This window comes from Megalops cyprinoides, chromosome 4 (genome assembly GCF_013368585.1).
Source record: "Megalops cyprinoides isolate fMegCyp1 chromosome 4, fMegCyp1.pri, whole genome shotgun sequence".
Lineage (NCBI taxonomy): Eukaryota > Metazoa > Chordata > Actinopteri > Elopiformes > Megalopidae > Megalops > Megalops cyprinoides.
This window is the reverse complement of record NC_050586.1, coordinates 17,873,745-17,889,777: the sequence shown is the minus strand read 5'-3', so window position 1 is coordinate 17,889,777 and position 16,033 is coordinate 17,873,745. Positions and strand designations below refer to the sequence as shown.

Below are 16,033 nucleotides of genomic sequence, written 5' to 3'. Positions count from 1 at the left end.
CTAAAATTTAATGACAAAGATTAAATAGTCTGTATAAACTAAACATGCATATACATAAATAAACAACAAGGGTCAAAACCCAGATGCAGATGTGATACTTCTTAACAGCTTTGGGTGATCTAATTTTTATTATTTTTTTAAATGGCAATGTTTGTGATCATGACAGGTCTATTACTGCATTGTACAGTACAGAGTAGCAGTGCTCTCTGTGCCAAAACTATACATATAGACAAGCATTGAAAGTCATTCATATTACAAAGCACACACAAAGCTTTTCAATATGTATATATGTAACGATACAAGGAAAATGGCCCAATATTTGGCTGTTTCGATTGTTCTGCTAGCTTAGTAGGTAGTGCGGCATTTCAGTGAAACACCAAACTGGCTATTGAGTCCGCTTGTCTTATAATGTTCTGGCTATTGAAGATACTTGTGTTTTTTTTTTTTTTTTTTTTATTTATGCCACAATGACCAGCAGACTGTTACATGTGGTATTTTTTCCAGACAGAAACCAAAATTGCTATGAATTTAAATGAAAATATCTAGCTAGAAAATGTGTGCAATGACAACAAAAACTACAATTTCACAAATGTTGCAGAACATTTTTGTGGTGTTATTTGTAGTTAGTACTCTGACGGATTATTGAGGAAACTGAAGGCTGACGGTGTGTATTGTAGTTATGGCTCTAAATTAACTGATACTTTTCAAACATTAGTCAAAAGACCAGACACAGTGGCATAGCAGTTAGCCTGGTAGGACAATATCCGAAGGGATTCAATACCGTCTTTGCTCAGACATAGACTCTTGTCATAGGCTGGAAGGTAAGCATAAGGTACTCAGTTTTCAATTTGTAAAGAAGCTAAAGTATACTGCTTTTTGTCCTTGCTGTTTCAATTGCATAAACCCTTTACTTAACTAATTGTCTTGTTATGGGAGTATACAGGAAAACACCGTGAGGTATTTGCTCTGTCATTTTTTCCCCAGCTGTCCAATTGGTGTTTCCTTATGTGCAGCTCTTGTGATCAATCCCCCAGGGATTACCTTGGTCACTGTGCTTTGATAAACCTCACAGAGTTTTTTCTGCATTTGCAATGGTATTAGGCCATAATTCTTCACAGCCATGAAGCACTTTATGCTTTTGACAGACATTTTTTTGTGACCAACCAGACAAATTTTTTAGGTTTTGGTCATTGTTGTCTGATATGATTGTAGTTACTGGTTGACTGATACACCCTGGGAATTTAATGGAAACTTATGTTATTTAAATAAGTATCTAAAGTGTTTTCTTAATGTTTTCCTATGTTACAGATAATCAAAGATTCTAACCTGTTTGATATTCTTTGGTTGAAAAGTTGAAATATCATTTATGTGTTCTGTATCTGAATGACAAGTTGTTCACAAAAACTTAAACCATGTGATGTTTACAAGTGTGGTAGCGTAATAGAAGTCCAAGATGGTTCATCTACAGTTCTAACATAATCTTAAATGTAAATAAAATGAGTGACTTTTTCTTATACAAGTTCTTTGCCATTGAGGTTTAAAATGTGTAAATTTCTGCCAAACACGCAGAATATGTTATTTTTATCACAATTTAGATGCTGTAGAGAAAAGTGGAAAGAAAGCCATTTTTGATACAAAAACAACAATCCTGCAGTTGCTTCAGATTATCAGTGGGTGGCTCCACATCATCAGGAAACCTGTCGTATTGCTGTGTGCCAATGGTGATTTTTTTTTTTTAGCTCTGTGAATACTGTAATATAATCAGTGGCAGTTTCTCTACGTGTGCTGCTGTATGTAAAGCAGGAAGAGCAATGTAATCAAGGAAAAACACATTTACATACTAATTGCCAGAAGTCACTTGAATGGCACTGATTTATTTATAGAAATACAAGTATTTGTCCTCTAAATCGTCTCCATACTGTTTACAAAGAACACCTGGCTGATGCTCTAATATTTTTCCTCTAAGACATAGACTAATTATGCATTGTTTAGGGAAGGTCCTCAGAGCTATTTTTGTCAAAATATGTGCATTCTACCTCTTGCAAGCCCTTTTGTCTCCAGCAGAGGGTACCAAAGATCCATGTGTTGTTTTCAGTACCTGCAACTGCATCATAAAGACAATTATTTCCAACCAAGTCCTTCAAACACAAAGCAGAGGGCAGCATAGCACTGCAGAGTGGAGACTAGAATTATAGCATGCTACAGCATATATTGTTACCAATGGCAGTCAATGAACTATAACAGGGCAAGCAGACAACTTATCTTAAAACTGAAAATGGTCCTAAACCTGATGAACAAGGTCCTGTGTTTTATTAAAGATCACCCCTTACACAGTCACTGATTCCTTGTGTCCATGATGAAAGCATTGTCTTGTTAACTACAGATGAAGTAATGGAACAATATTCATTGTAACAGTCATAAGAGATTAGTTTTTTTATTATTATTAAAATCAACTGCTTTTTATTTCTCGTACTATTTGAAATGTGCAAAGGCAGAGCTATGACATTAGATGCAATCATGCAAAAAAGAATCAGCTGCTAATGGGTGACCCTTTAAATTTAAATTGGCATGCTTATTAATGAATTAATCGTGCAACACCCTCTAAAACAGGTTCACAATAATTACCAAATGAAGTTCTCTGCCTCCCTCGGTTTTTGCCTCGCAGGCTGCAGGTGAATGACACTGTCTACAAATGAGTGAAAAAAAGAAAGATTTTATTAAAATACAACATTTTCTCACATTTAAGAAAATACAACGGAATGAATATTCTTGTTGTTACCTTAAAGGGCTTTTTCAGCTTGCACCAAGGAGCACTGTTTTAGTCATGAGACCTCCTTGTCATTGTTTAATCATATCACTATTGAAATTTTCTTTTCTCTAGAATGTTTTTACTTCAGGTTTTACTTTAACAAAAAATATGTAAATTTGCCTTTTTTACACTCTCCTTGTACGTCTTTGAAAGCTGACGCAATGATCCATTTGTGCTGGACTTGATTCAGTTTGTAACTCTGAACTCTGTGGTGCGCGGTGAATAGAGCCCTCGCTGTTAGTCTGTTATGCCCTCTCTCAAGTACCGCATTCCTTTCGCTCTGGCTTGTGCTTTTAACCTCAATGGGCAAGCTGCTTACAGGGGACTTGTGGGTGTTGTGCACCAGGATTGATGATAGAGGCGGTAGGCAGTTTATTTGTTTTAAATCCTACTTGGAGTTCAGACAGCCTTTATGGAAGGAGCACGGGGGAGTGTGGGTTGCAGCTTTAAGATCTGGGGAGCCTTGCTGGGCTAGCCGGCAGGGTTCTGCGAGCTCCTGTCGCGACTTTGCAGGATTAAATGTGCAGCTGGCCTCACCGATCACACTCTGTCTCTCTGCAACCCTTCCCTCCATGTTTGACATACGTTTCGGGGGCAGTGGCATTGAGAGGAACTAATAGGCTTGTTTTGGAGTCCAGAGAAAAGCGTGAAAATAGCGGTGATGCTGTCAACAGGTCAGAGAGCCGTCCCATCCCAAAATGAAATGCTTGGTTCAATCCACAGCTGGGATTGTTTCTCAAAATCCATAGTGCAACCATCCCAGGAGGATAATAATATTAAATCTGGCCTTTTCGTGCTGAGAGGACTGTTGTCTTATCAGAAGAAAGTCAGACTCTGCTTCTCCACTTCCCTCGCAGTGTGAGAATAGAAAAATAAAACTGTAACTTGACTCAAATCACATTATAAAACCGTAATTGGCACATAATGTATTGCTTCGGCTCTTTTGACGCTGTTGTTCGCTCGGTTCGCCTGATATCCACTTGGGAAATGCGTTCATGAAATAGTGGGATGAAAGTAATTTTTTCAGGCCATTGTGTTCCATTTATGATGATAGAGTCAACAAATATGCGATGCTGTGGTCCATCCGCAATTAAGGGTCTTTTCAAATGGAAGAATTAGATTCATGGTAATGAGTGGGCCATGATATCAGCATGGTATAATGTATGCCAAGGAAATTTTAGTTGTTTTGCTTGCGTTACTTTTCCATTGGTCTTGGTTTAATACAAAATTTGTCTTGTGGAAGAGATACTTAACTGATTTTCTCAGACAGTTCATTTAGTCTTAAAAATTGTGAAGTTGTACTTTAACAGCATCTTGTTAATATTCAAAGCATTTGTGCTGAAACTAATATTTATAATCATCATATGTACCATGTAAGGGGAGAACTTTTTTGCTTTTCATTTCTGTGTGTTTGGATATGAAATGGCCTTTAAAAATATCTTTGTATGTGAAGGGACAGTAGACACAGAGACAAGAAAAAAGCTTGTAATTTGGATTGGACTACACTGGAGTGGAGACAGGTTTTGACAACATTAATGGGACAACAATATCTATTCCACTTAGAGGGGCATTTGCTCTGTATGTAGGCAGTGCACTAAGCAGTGTCGCCATAATGTCTATGGTGCATACAGAATGAAAGGTGAGGTAATGAGGGCCGCGTTTGAGTCAGCTTTGATTCAAATAGCTCCAGATATGAAACTGACGCAAATGCTCTGCCAGGGGGCGTGTTTCGGGGCCTGTCTCTGCAGGACACCCTGAGCACCTTCAGAGTCTCAGAGCGGTCATCTGGTGCTACCTACCTCTCAGCTGCCACGCCCCCACACCACCCAGCCTCCTCCTGTTCCGGGCTGCAGATGACACACACACCACATATCTCCCACTCCGTAGAGCTCTGCTAGGCCTGCGTCGCCTTAGTGCTCTTATGCGCCTTTTTAAAAGTCCGATTTCCCAGAAGAAGCCCCCGTGTCCGCTTCTCCTCCACTTTGAATTCCAGTTCATTAACCGACCACTACCTACCCCCCGCATCAACAGCAAATCATCTAATTTGTCTCTAATTGGCCTCAAAATACCATCTGTGAATGACGAGTCGACAGTCGGGGGGGGGGGGGGGGGGGCAGCGGTGCCTCCAGGGCCATGTTGAGACCCAGGCTGTGAGGGGAAGGATGGGAGAGGGGAGGGCCTGGACACTAACACACCTCACCTCACGCAAGTAAATGTTAGGAGGCTGTTTTAACCTTTTCTCAGGGAACTGGCCACAGCAGTTGCCTCCCCCCTTGCCAACCATGTTGCCAACCCTGTTAACCCAGACTTCCAGCCTCACTGTAGACACTGATGTCACGCACACGTCATCTCTTTGAGTCACCCCTACCCTCCCAATGTGATCTGTCCCCAGAGCACTCATGGGATTCCACAGTTTGGTGAATTGGTCTTTTGAAAGGGATTTGCTCACTGATTGCCGACTGACTTCTCTGACATTGTGAAATAACATGTTAGTGATCATATTGGTCTCAGTACAACAACTCTTCATTTTATTGCCTCGTCAGGCAGAGTAGTATTGATGTATTGATGTGGCGAATCCTCACTCTGTGGAACTGGGAAGTGGCTCTTGTGAAAGTCATCCCTGCTGTGATTGCGTCAAGGAAACCACTACAAGTACCCTGAGATGGTATTGTTTAAGAGGCACAGAAAATGACAGCTTAACAAACCAAGGTAAATGTGAATACTTAACCCTGATGAAAGTGAGATTTTAAGAGTGGGATTTTGTAAAGGAAGCAGCTGGTGTTCCTTCTCCTGGGCCTGTATCTTTGTGTCAGGGATAAGAAAAGATTTCACATTTTTTCAGTCACCCTATGATGGTACTTATTTTTCCATATTTTTCAAATGATTACTGTCTGGTCAAAAGGACTGTAAAAACATTTCCTTTAGCACAGAATACAGGAATAACACTTAAAGGATCCTTTAATAATTAATCATTGAGAAAAGTCATACCTATGCTATAGAAATGTGTAGATACATTCCTTTAGAAAAAACAAGGCATGCATTTAAGTGGAATGTCACATAGTCCTGTTCAGCGTGGTACTTGTGGATCAGATAAACTCCCCTTGGCATTTCTCTGCCATTTCTTAAACAATAGAATCAGCTGAGCGCTAATTAGTGCAATTATGTCATTATTAAGAGCTGGTCTTACAGGCTTTTTCAAGTGAAGAATGGAGTGCCAATTAATAATCAGTCCACATGTTGACCATTCCCATGAATCATTCTATAAATAACTGACCATAAATCTTTTTTTGACTGCTGCATTGTCGCATTCAAAAGAATATACTGTAGGGAAGCAGTGGGCCTTGGCTACGGGCAGGGTAGAGAGCACAGCACACAGATTGCAGTGAGGTATATTCACACCTCCAATCCTCTAGGTCACCAGGGAGCTGCAGAACATGGGTCAACCCAGTGAAATTGATTCAAAGGAAGAATCAAAGGATCCCTCAGAGACAGAGAGAAAGAGCCATGAGATAGCATCTTACACATTATCCTAGATCCGCCAAAAATCAGCCGCCGAGGGCGTTATGTGAGAAATGCCCTGGTGTTTTCACGCACGCTTTGAGAATTGATTTCGTGCTTTTAATGCATTGAAACGTTGTGGATATCCCTCTGTTCAGTGCAGCTGGAAAAAAGGGTAATTGAATCCAGTTTTATTCCTTGTTTATGTCAAAATTACATCATCCTATGCATTAAATTATTGAAAAGATTAGATACTATTTCATCCGATAATGATACAGGAATGTTTTCTTGAAACAAGAGGTGATAATTTAAACCATTTGATAGAATTCAGCCATTAAAATGCAGCTCATTAGTTACTGTAGTCATTTTGTTAGTACATTTAATGCCTGATCTTTAGCTGTAGATTTAATTTTGCTATTATATAGTTGCAGCATAAACTGATAGACAAGGAAAATATTTGTTGAATGAGTAAAAGGCTTGTCAGGAAGTGGAATCTTTAATAGTTTAGTAACAGATGGATTACATCTGTTAAAAATTCAGTTTCTGGAGGGCTGGGTATGTATGTTAGTTTTTTTCCTTCATTCTCTCCCCTTAATTTCTTAAAGAGCTCATTTACAGGGTTTGGTATTTTATAATGAAATAATATATTACAACTGAAGATTGCACTGTGGATCCAGATATTTAGGGTAACACATCAGTGTAAATTTGTAGAGGTAATTAACTAATTTGAACAATTCCTCCAAGAGTTGAGTTTGACACCCCCTGATTGCACAGTAAAACAATTTTGAACAGTTAGGTCTTATTACATAACTGAACAAAGCTGTGAGTCTATTGCATTTTCATACGGTTTGCCCACTGTAAGAGCAGTCTCATATGCGTTGCTGAAGACAGGTGTGATGTGTGCTCCTACAGAGAATGGGTTGGTCCACTTGAGCAACAGCTTAGGTGAGCTGGATGCTGTCCATGGTGTTGCAGTGCCTCCAGTTTCTGCTTGGCTCTGTCCCCACGTGGGACGAATTCAGGGTCCGGCCCTGCTCCTCAGTGCAGGGACTAACAGGTAAAACTTTGCGGGGAAACCGCTCACGGATCAGTGGCAGTTGCTCTGCAAGTGCAAGAAAATACAGCAACATGGAAGCTTCTGAACTTGCATGTTTGTTGAGTGAGGGTAAGCAAGACTCAAAGTTTTCCTTTTGAGTAGCTTGTTTTTCTCCGCCGCTGATTAAAAGCAGCGCTGTGTTGAGCCCTGTGCTGTCCATGTGGAGCAGCCAGAGGTTCTGGAGTGCACCAAGGGGCCTCTCTGCGGCCTCTCTGCCCCGGCGAGGTGCACTGCATTTGCGTCCCTCTGATCTGAGGTGGAGGTGGGGGTAAAGTGTGTGTCCGTGCCCGAGTGCGGCTCTCTGGGCTTGCGGCCTCTTCAGCGCCGAGTGGTGCAGATTGTTCCCGGAGAGCACTTCGGAGACAGCTTAATTGTGCCCCCAGAGCCACCTCTGAACTCCATCAGCCCCCTCTTCCAAGATGTCCCCTGCCACAGCCCCTCCTCATCGTGTTTAGTTTAGGTTGTCACTCCCCCACTCAGTGAATCGGCAAAGGCGGAGGCAGGGAGTGTGGTGGGGGGAGGTGGGGGGCCCGGATTGCGCTCAACCCACGGGGAGACGCCTTTGGAATGAGGCGCTGCAGCGGGGGTGTCATTATTCCGAGTTCTCACAAAGGCCATCGAGCGTCGCGGCGCCTGAGGAAGGGTGGGCGTCACTGCGTGGCGGGGGCCCCCACGGAGAGGGGGATCGGTTTGCGTGTTGGGCGGTGAGTCATCGCAGGCACACTGACGTCAGGGTCAGGACCGTCTCTCAGGTGTGAGGGCGCATAGCAATCTTTCATCTGCTCATTGTTATGCCGAAGACCCTCCACATACTGAGCAATTTCTGAATAACATTCAAATGTATTGATGCCGACAATGAGGGCCATCAATATGGAGTAGAAGGGCGGGTATTGGATTCTAGAACTAAACCATCCATTTGGGACAGAGGTGTCCTGTTCTTTTGTGAGCAAGGAATGTATCTGCAATTATTCTTGTGAAATCCCAGTAGTATGAATTTATTACTGAGATATATAATGAAAATCATTGCAAATTGTCAGTTTGATCACCTTGGTTAAGGATGTTCAACATCAGAATATTTATATTTAATATGATATAACTACTATTGTTGGTGATACCAATTTATACAGATGTGTACGTCTGTATAAATTGTAGGCAGAGGAAAAGTAATTACCTGAAAATGTTCTGTTACACTGAATGATGACTGATGGTCGTAACTGAGAAATGAACACAGAAAGAGTTCTTACTGCCACAGTACACAGCACTACCTCACATCAGCCACCATGGATAGTGATATCAGTGGACAGTGTAGCCACTGCTGTCATCTCCCCAGGACAGACACATGAAGTCATTCAGACCGGCCTTAGTTTGCCAAGACTGTTCCACAACGAGGTCATGAAGACCAAGAGCCTCGAGACTTCAAGCTGTTTTGTGCTCTGTCTCGCTGTCTCTCTCTGTCTGTCCCTTACTTAGACACTGAGGAGAAACAAGGGGGTTTATGCAACTATCAGTGTAAGGGCCTTTGGATGTTCAAACAGCCCAATACAGCCTAGAGCTCCCCCCTGGAGCCCTGTCTTAAAATATAACGCAGACTGGTCCTTAAAGGGTTAAATCCCAGTGTTTCCTGGGGGCATTGTGAGGTGTTCACATGAATCCTTTGTACATCTGTGGCAACTGATTGTCTCTTTATAATCTAATATCAGTGCAAAGAGCAGTTCAAATACCATCTATTGCCTTGGAAAATGGACGACTGACTAATTGGGGAAGGAGAATTTGCAATGAGTTCAATAAAGGTCAGACAAACACATTAATGTTAATCTTGAAATCTTCTTATCCTGTGAAAAGGCTACGAGAATGGGATGATATACAGGACTGACTTTTTTTCTGATGTTAACATTGTACAATACTCCTGGAGCTGAAATCAGCCTTTTAGTAAGGTATGATTTTGCTGGCACTTTAGCAGTTAGTGAAACCTATTCAGAAGGTACAAATATAAAAAATTAAATTCTAATCAAATTTGAATGGCCATGGGCCATCAAAGGCATTACAGACGCTTGTGCTTCTGTCTACTTTATACAAAAATGCCATTTGGCACAAAAACAGACACTGCACACTGAATACAAAAGACTTCCTGTTACGCTGATCATTTTCATCATCAGTTTTTTTTTTTTTTTTTTTCAGGAAAAGTAGTGATTAATTCCCCAATGAACAGTGAAATGTATGAAATTGGCTCACCCACCTTTCAGTGGTCACATGGAGGACACATGCATATCAGTTTTCATCAAGCAGCTGTGGGTGTGTTCATTTCTGTTAGGCCAATCAGTATTTTGTGCAACAACACATAAGCATCACGTTTAAGATTTGTCCCCTGGTCAGGCTTCTTTTGCTCATGCATTAAAGGTCTTGAAAGGTATCATAGCGTGAAGGAGAACTTGAACATTTGACACATTTTATAATATGGATCAAGTATTTACGTGGCTGTGTGTTCTAAATCGGCTCCTCAGCCAATGATGCAAGTCAGCCACACGGCCAGGCAGAGCTTTTCGTCAGGGTGAATGTAGAAATGTCAAACCCTGTGGGGGGAAAATGTTGTTTTTCCAGGGATAGAGCTCTGATCACTTAAAGACTTCAAGACTCCTGTGTCTTGGTAGTCTTTAAGTAGTCAAAGAGCTCTCTGTGAAAAAACAGCTTTTTTGGCAGTGCTTCTCTGTTAGCTCTAATGAAAAGCTCTGCCTGGTATTTAGGCTGGCTTGTGTCATTGATTGAAGGAGGAGGACCAGTTTGGCTTGTGGGAAGCAATTCAGAATGGTAGTACTTGATGCTTGTCATAATTCATACCAGATTAAAAATTTTGATAAGAACTCTCCTTTTAAGCTTTATTTTTACTGTATGTCTAAATCAGTAAAGTGACACAGTAATGGAGAATTATTGATTTAATGTGATCAAGTCTAGAAGTATTCCAGTTGTCACTTGTTTGCCAAAACAATAAAGCTGTGTTTTGTTTTTGTTTTTCGAGAACAACTTGAGGACGAGAAATTGCACAATAACGGAGGTGACGTATTGTTCCACATTTCAGCTGAAATCTCTTTTTTTCTTTGCTCTGTACCGACTACGTATCTGCAGCTGCAGAAGCATCCCTTGTGTGTATTTCTTTGTTTTTCCTTTGACAGACTGTGTTTTGGCCATGACCTCCATTCTTCAGATTTCCATCCCGCTTTTTATTTATTTTGTATTTCAGAGCGCTGGGTTATTGTTGTCGTGGCTGCGTGTTGTCCGGCATAGCACAGCTCCGCTTCAGTTCATGCTACAGTGCACCACATGCGATGCCCGACGGCCGTTCCATGCTCATGGCATTGAGATTCTCCCTTCGCTTCGTGTGCATCACTTCGAGTCTTGCTGTCGAGCTGCAAGCCGTCAGTCTGGCCTGTTCGTTTTGGTAACTCTGCTCCCTCCCTCTGCAGGAAGCAGCCAAGCCAAGCAGGACTGGGCTATCCAGTGGCCCAGCTCGGGAAAGGAAAACGCCCCTGTGTGTCAGCCCGAGCCCAGCCAGTGGATCCGCTTCCAGCTCTCCCAGAGCCCCAAGGTCCAGTCCAAGTACAACCAGCACTTCTGTCATAGCCCCCAAACCCTGGCCCCCTCCTACACCCACGTGGATCGGCTCACTGTTGAGGGGCACCTTGGACTCCTCCCTCCGCTGGATGCCGGCCACCGCTCCCTGCCCCCCTCACCTCGCCAGAGACACTTTGCCCACACTCCTCCCAGGACTCCCCTGGTGGTCAACACCATGACCCCACCTGGCACCCCGCCCATGAGAAGGAGGAACAAGGTGAAGGCCCCTGGCACGCCCCCGCCCTCGTCGCGCAAGCTGATCCACCTCCTGCCCGGCTTCACGGCTCTACACCGCAGCAAGTCGCACGAGTTCCAGCTGGGGACCCGTGTGGATGAGGCACAGACGCCCAAGTGAGTCCACTCTCTCTCCATTTCATATATAAAGTGGGCAAACCTAACACCTTGGGGTCTGGGTTCCCCCAAAGTTTTCCTCACCATGGGAACACTTTTGGTTGAAAAGCAGATGTTTTTAACTGACAGTGTAATCACAGTCAAGCCTGCTTAAGCCTGAGGTGAAATAAACAGTTAAAGCCAAAGTAGAACTGAGGGATTTACATTGGCTACTTCTGACTCCCTGAATGAATATGCTTTGATCAAGACTGTTTTTGATCTAACTCATTCAGTCACATTCATGCAAGGCCATCCGTAGACATAAACATTTAAGCGGCTGCAAACAAAGATAAGCACAGAGCCTGAATTCCTGACAACCGCTGTGTCTGGTGAAGCTTTGATCAAATCGGACATGTCTCTTATAACAGTAACCAGAGAATGCCCGCAGACACAGGTAACCGGGAAGGGCCACAGGGGAAATTAAAGCCATTGCTGTAATGCCATTAGTGTCCGTGCCCTGGCGTTGCCCATATGGTAAGTGAATCCTTTGCCGTGGCCATCTGCGTTGTGTTTCCATGAGGGGTGGTGAGCTGCACTGGGACTGATCAGACAGCATTAGAGAATTGATTACCGGTCCCTGAACTCTGATCTGATACACAACAGATGCAACTTTCTGCTCACTCCCTAATCAATGACAATTGTAAGGGGTCTGGTACCATTGTGAGCGCACCTGAATTGAATCAGTCTCTCAGAGTTGAGGTTTGCCTTCCTTTATCGCTCCTGGAGGGCTTCCAGGGGACGCTTCATCGCTGTTTTCCTCAAGATTTTACACACAACCATTTGCAAAAACAATGCACAATTACACAATAGGCCACTTGGATTTAGATTTTTATCTCATCTATGTTTTATATCTTAATCTGCAATACCATGTTTGTGGTGATGGGGGGTAACCATAGAGTGGGAAGTGCATGCGTCTATTTGAAATATGTGCTGTGATGTGGTGAAAGTTCAAGTGCACTAGCTTTCGGAGTGCCACTGGAGGGAGTTTTCGTGCTGGTTGAACAAGACTGTTGAAAGGGTTACGGCAATCAGGAAAGGTTGAGAACCACTTGGGATCAGACAAAACAAACAGAGAAAACCAAAAAAAATGGGAGGACCAAACAAACAGATGAAAAACTTCTTCAGATGTGTCCCCAACTGTTTGTGGTGTATGTGTAGAACAGCATGCCCGTTGATTGACAGTGGTTTTCACATACCCATTTCATTGCAGCACGGGAAAAAGAGTGAGTCGGGCTGATATTGGCTTTTATGAATATGATAGGATGTGCTAGATTATGTCTGTTTTTACTGTTTTTACTCTGTGAACCTGACTTTGGCTTTTGTCTTGTAATGTCATATCCCTTGTTGTAAAAATCGCTGTGATTCTTGTTGGTTATTATTCTGAGTTGTTGAGCATTTTGTACCTCGTCTCCATAGCTTACTCTTCATGATGTTGTTTGCTCCAGGTGTCTGAATTAGCCTTTAAACATCTCCATCTCCTCCCCCTCTCCTTAATTACTCGCCTATTGGACAATATACGGTCATTAGGGATTGAGCTTCGACCCAAACATTCTTTCCTAAGGAAACATCCCAACCAATTTGTTGAAAAACATACTTTCGTTCTAATGGGCAGTTGGAATTTCTAATCCTCTTGCGCCATGAAACAAGAAGTGAAACAGCAAAATAGCTTTAAGAGCTTCATGAATAGAGGACAAAGAGAAGGATATGGTATAATAGTTTCTGGTCATTACTGGAGCTCTTCAGGGGTATTAGCAGTGTTCATATTCTCTGCATTTTTGGTCAGAATTAGAGAGGACATTTTTCTTTGGTGACCATAATTATCTATTATTCACAGATGAGAATGCTCAGAAATATTTACACCGTTTGAAGTGTTGCCATTGCTCATTTCTGACAAAGTGTGTCTTGTTATGTGTCGCACAAGCATTGTTGTTGCGGAGCCTTCGTTTGCAGGGATTTCAGTGACGAATGCCTCACGGCTGTTTTGTTGTAGATTTATGTGTGGAAACAGTTGCAAACAGAAATGACAGGCTGCGAGACTCTTCTTCACATGTGTAGGCTTTCTTTAATGAAATAAATACTGAATTAGTTAATTAAATGTGTATCTTTAGAATGTATTTCTTCTTCAGTAATTTAATTATTCTGTCCGGTTTGTGTTGTGTGTTACAAACCAGAAAAAGTCTAAACAATGAAGAAATGCACAAAGCGGTCTGTGGAAGTTGGGCGTGTTGACGTGGTACTATCGACAAAGGGGCAGATGTTAGTGAATATCAGTGTTCTCGCCTTTCTCTGTAAACAAAAGCCTTCCCCTGCCTGAATGCCAGCCCAACAATGGGCACCTGTGGTGTCCTTAATGAAGAGATGCACTCATCCCCATTATCTGCCTTGAAAATCATCTCCTAAAGAGGGAACACTGGAGAACAACATCATGATCTTTTTTTCTGGATATGTAAATCCCCATCTTTCTCTTTGTCATTTTCAGTAACTCGCTGATTTGTATTCAGATGACATGAAGTGTAGTTGATTTGCTTCTTGGCTCATTTTGGTATACTGTGTCGAGCTATATGATCTGATGTAACCATAACTTCACATGCATGTAACTTAATTCGTTTGTGTGTGAGCTTGTTATGCTGATGTTGATGTTTGTTTGTGCTTTTTGTTTACTCATGTGTAATTCCATATTTTCCATTTCTTATGCCTTTGCTTCAATGAATATGGTATTTACAGCCTTTACGTTTCTATTCTGTCAGATGCTGCTCCCTTCTCTCAGCATTTTCTTGGCCTCTCTTTCAGTCCTTCTCTCCAAGACAAACACACACACACACACGCACACATACAATTATCCGATTTCTCAAAGTCTCTCACTAATCAGCAAAGTGAAGTAAAGTAGAAAAGTAAAAAACATGCTGTGTCAGTAGTATTAACCAATGTTGTGTAGTAAATAACATAAAAACGTAAAAACAACCAGATATATATGACATCTCAAAAAAGCAAAGAAAATATCTCAGTTTAATGTTAAACACTAGTATTAAATAGGGATATGTGTTTGGAGAAGAAAATGGGTATTTTCAGTTTCATCTGCAATGTTTCTCTCTGTCTGTGTCTGACCCCTGAACATAAGTGGCATCCATTTTAAGTGAACTATCTCCATGGCCTTCAGGTTCAGCCTGGCGATGCAATATCTGATCACACCGGGCTTGTTTATTTTGCTTAGATTGGGCTCCATTGAAAGGGTCAATTAGTCGGAGTGGCGAGAATCTCAGCACCAGAAATGGAGAGAGGAAAGAGCACTTTGCAAAAGTTGAGCGGATCTGCAGCTCTAATGCGCTGATGCATGTCGACGTGCGCCCTCACCTCTCCAGAAATGCGAATACATTAAACTACAAAGACACAAGCGCTTGAGGAACCCACCACCACTTAAACTTTCGCAGTGAACCGTAGTGGAGTGGTCGCTATTAATTTTACTTATTTTTTTTTGCGCTATCTCTCCCTGCCCTTTTCAACCAAGTACCTCTCTCAGCTTGAGCGATAATTAATGATGCTCATTTGGTATGCTAATGAGGATCAACATGTTGGTGAAGGCCAGGGAGTCTTTCATGCTCTCTCCAGTGTTTGCAGTGCCCCATGACAGAGTGTTTCGGAGCAGCTCGGCTCAGTCCAATGTATTTATTTCACTACTTGGTTGATGTTTTTTAATATACCCTGTGAAAAAAGAAACTGTTTGCCTAATATTACCTCATGAAAGTTTCTCTTCCCTTTCATTACATTACCAGCTTTATTGTGAATGTTAAGTACTCCATTATTGAATTTGATATTTGCCAATAAATCATAAGGCTCTAGTGAGGAGACATAAGAAATCCGGGGGATGGTTGGTATGAATCACCCACCCCTGCTCTCTTTGAGGGTAATTCCACCATGTACCACCTGAAGGGAGGAATTTGCATCTGTTTCGATACCAATTTGAATGTTTAGTTTGATTAAGAGTCCTCCCTTTCTCTCCCAGGGTTTATTCTAAAAATTTGTTTTCCTGCTACATAAGAAATGTAAGTTGTAAAGACAGAGGTATGTGTTTGCCTTTCACTGTGAGACACCTGCAAAGACAGTGAATTGAATGCCAGTTTCTGCCTTCCAATTTGGAATGTTTTCTTAAGAGGCTGTCATCTGCCTTGGACTGGATGACCAGGAGCTGGATGGGAAAGTAAACAACCAGAACAAATGTTCTTGCGTGCCTCTCGAAACAAACGTTTGTTCAAGGTGTTGAGTTGGTAGTGGAAGTGTGCAATTTCATCTGAATTTTACAGCAAATGCCCAACATTATTTATCCCATGACATGATAAAGCAGGTGACTTCTTTACTCTCACCGAGTAGGGACTTGAATGATTGGGAGTCTGAGATCTGCGACAGAATAACTGTGAAGACCCTAGGCTCCTGATTGGCATTTGCCCTACAAGAGAAGAAGTTCATGAAAATGTCACAATATTTAATGGTCTGCAGGAAACGTGAAAAACCTTTTATGGTTCTGAGGATTCAGTCCATTATGCAGTAGGGTAATATCATAGGGAGTATTCTAATCTTGCCTTGCTTTCTTGCTGTTCAAAGAGATGATGGGATGTTTTGAGCCCAACCTGTGACTTATC

General features: G+C 42.0%; 1 protein-coding gene across 3 annotated transcripts in view; it reads left to right on the top strand.

Moving 5' to 3' along the window:
- ksr2 (kinase suppressor of ras 2) overlaps positions 1–16,033 on the top strand; it is a 96,227-nt gene that overhangs the window by 22,794 nt on the left and 57,400 nt on the right. For 2 of the 3 annotated variants that reach the window (XM_036525972.1, XM_036525971.1), the window contains exons 4-5: positions 10,417–10,452; positions 10,862–11,360. In XM_036525972.1, the coding sequence (XP_036381865.1) occupies positions 10,417–10,452; positions 10,862–11,360 (535 nt within the window). The remainder of the gene's footprint in view (positions 1–10,416; positions 10,453–10,861; positions 11,361–16,033) is intronic. The other variant, XM_036525973.1, reaches the window with a different exon arrangement.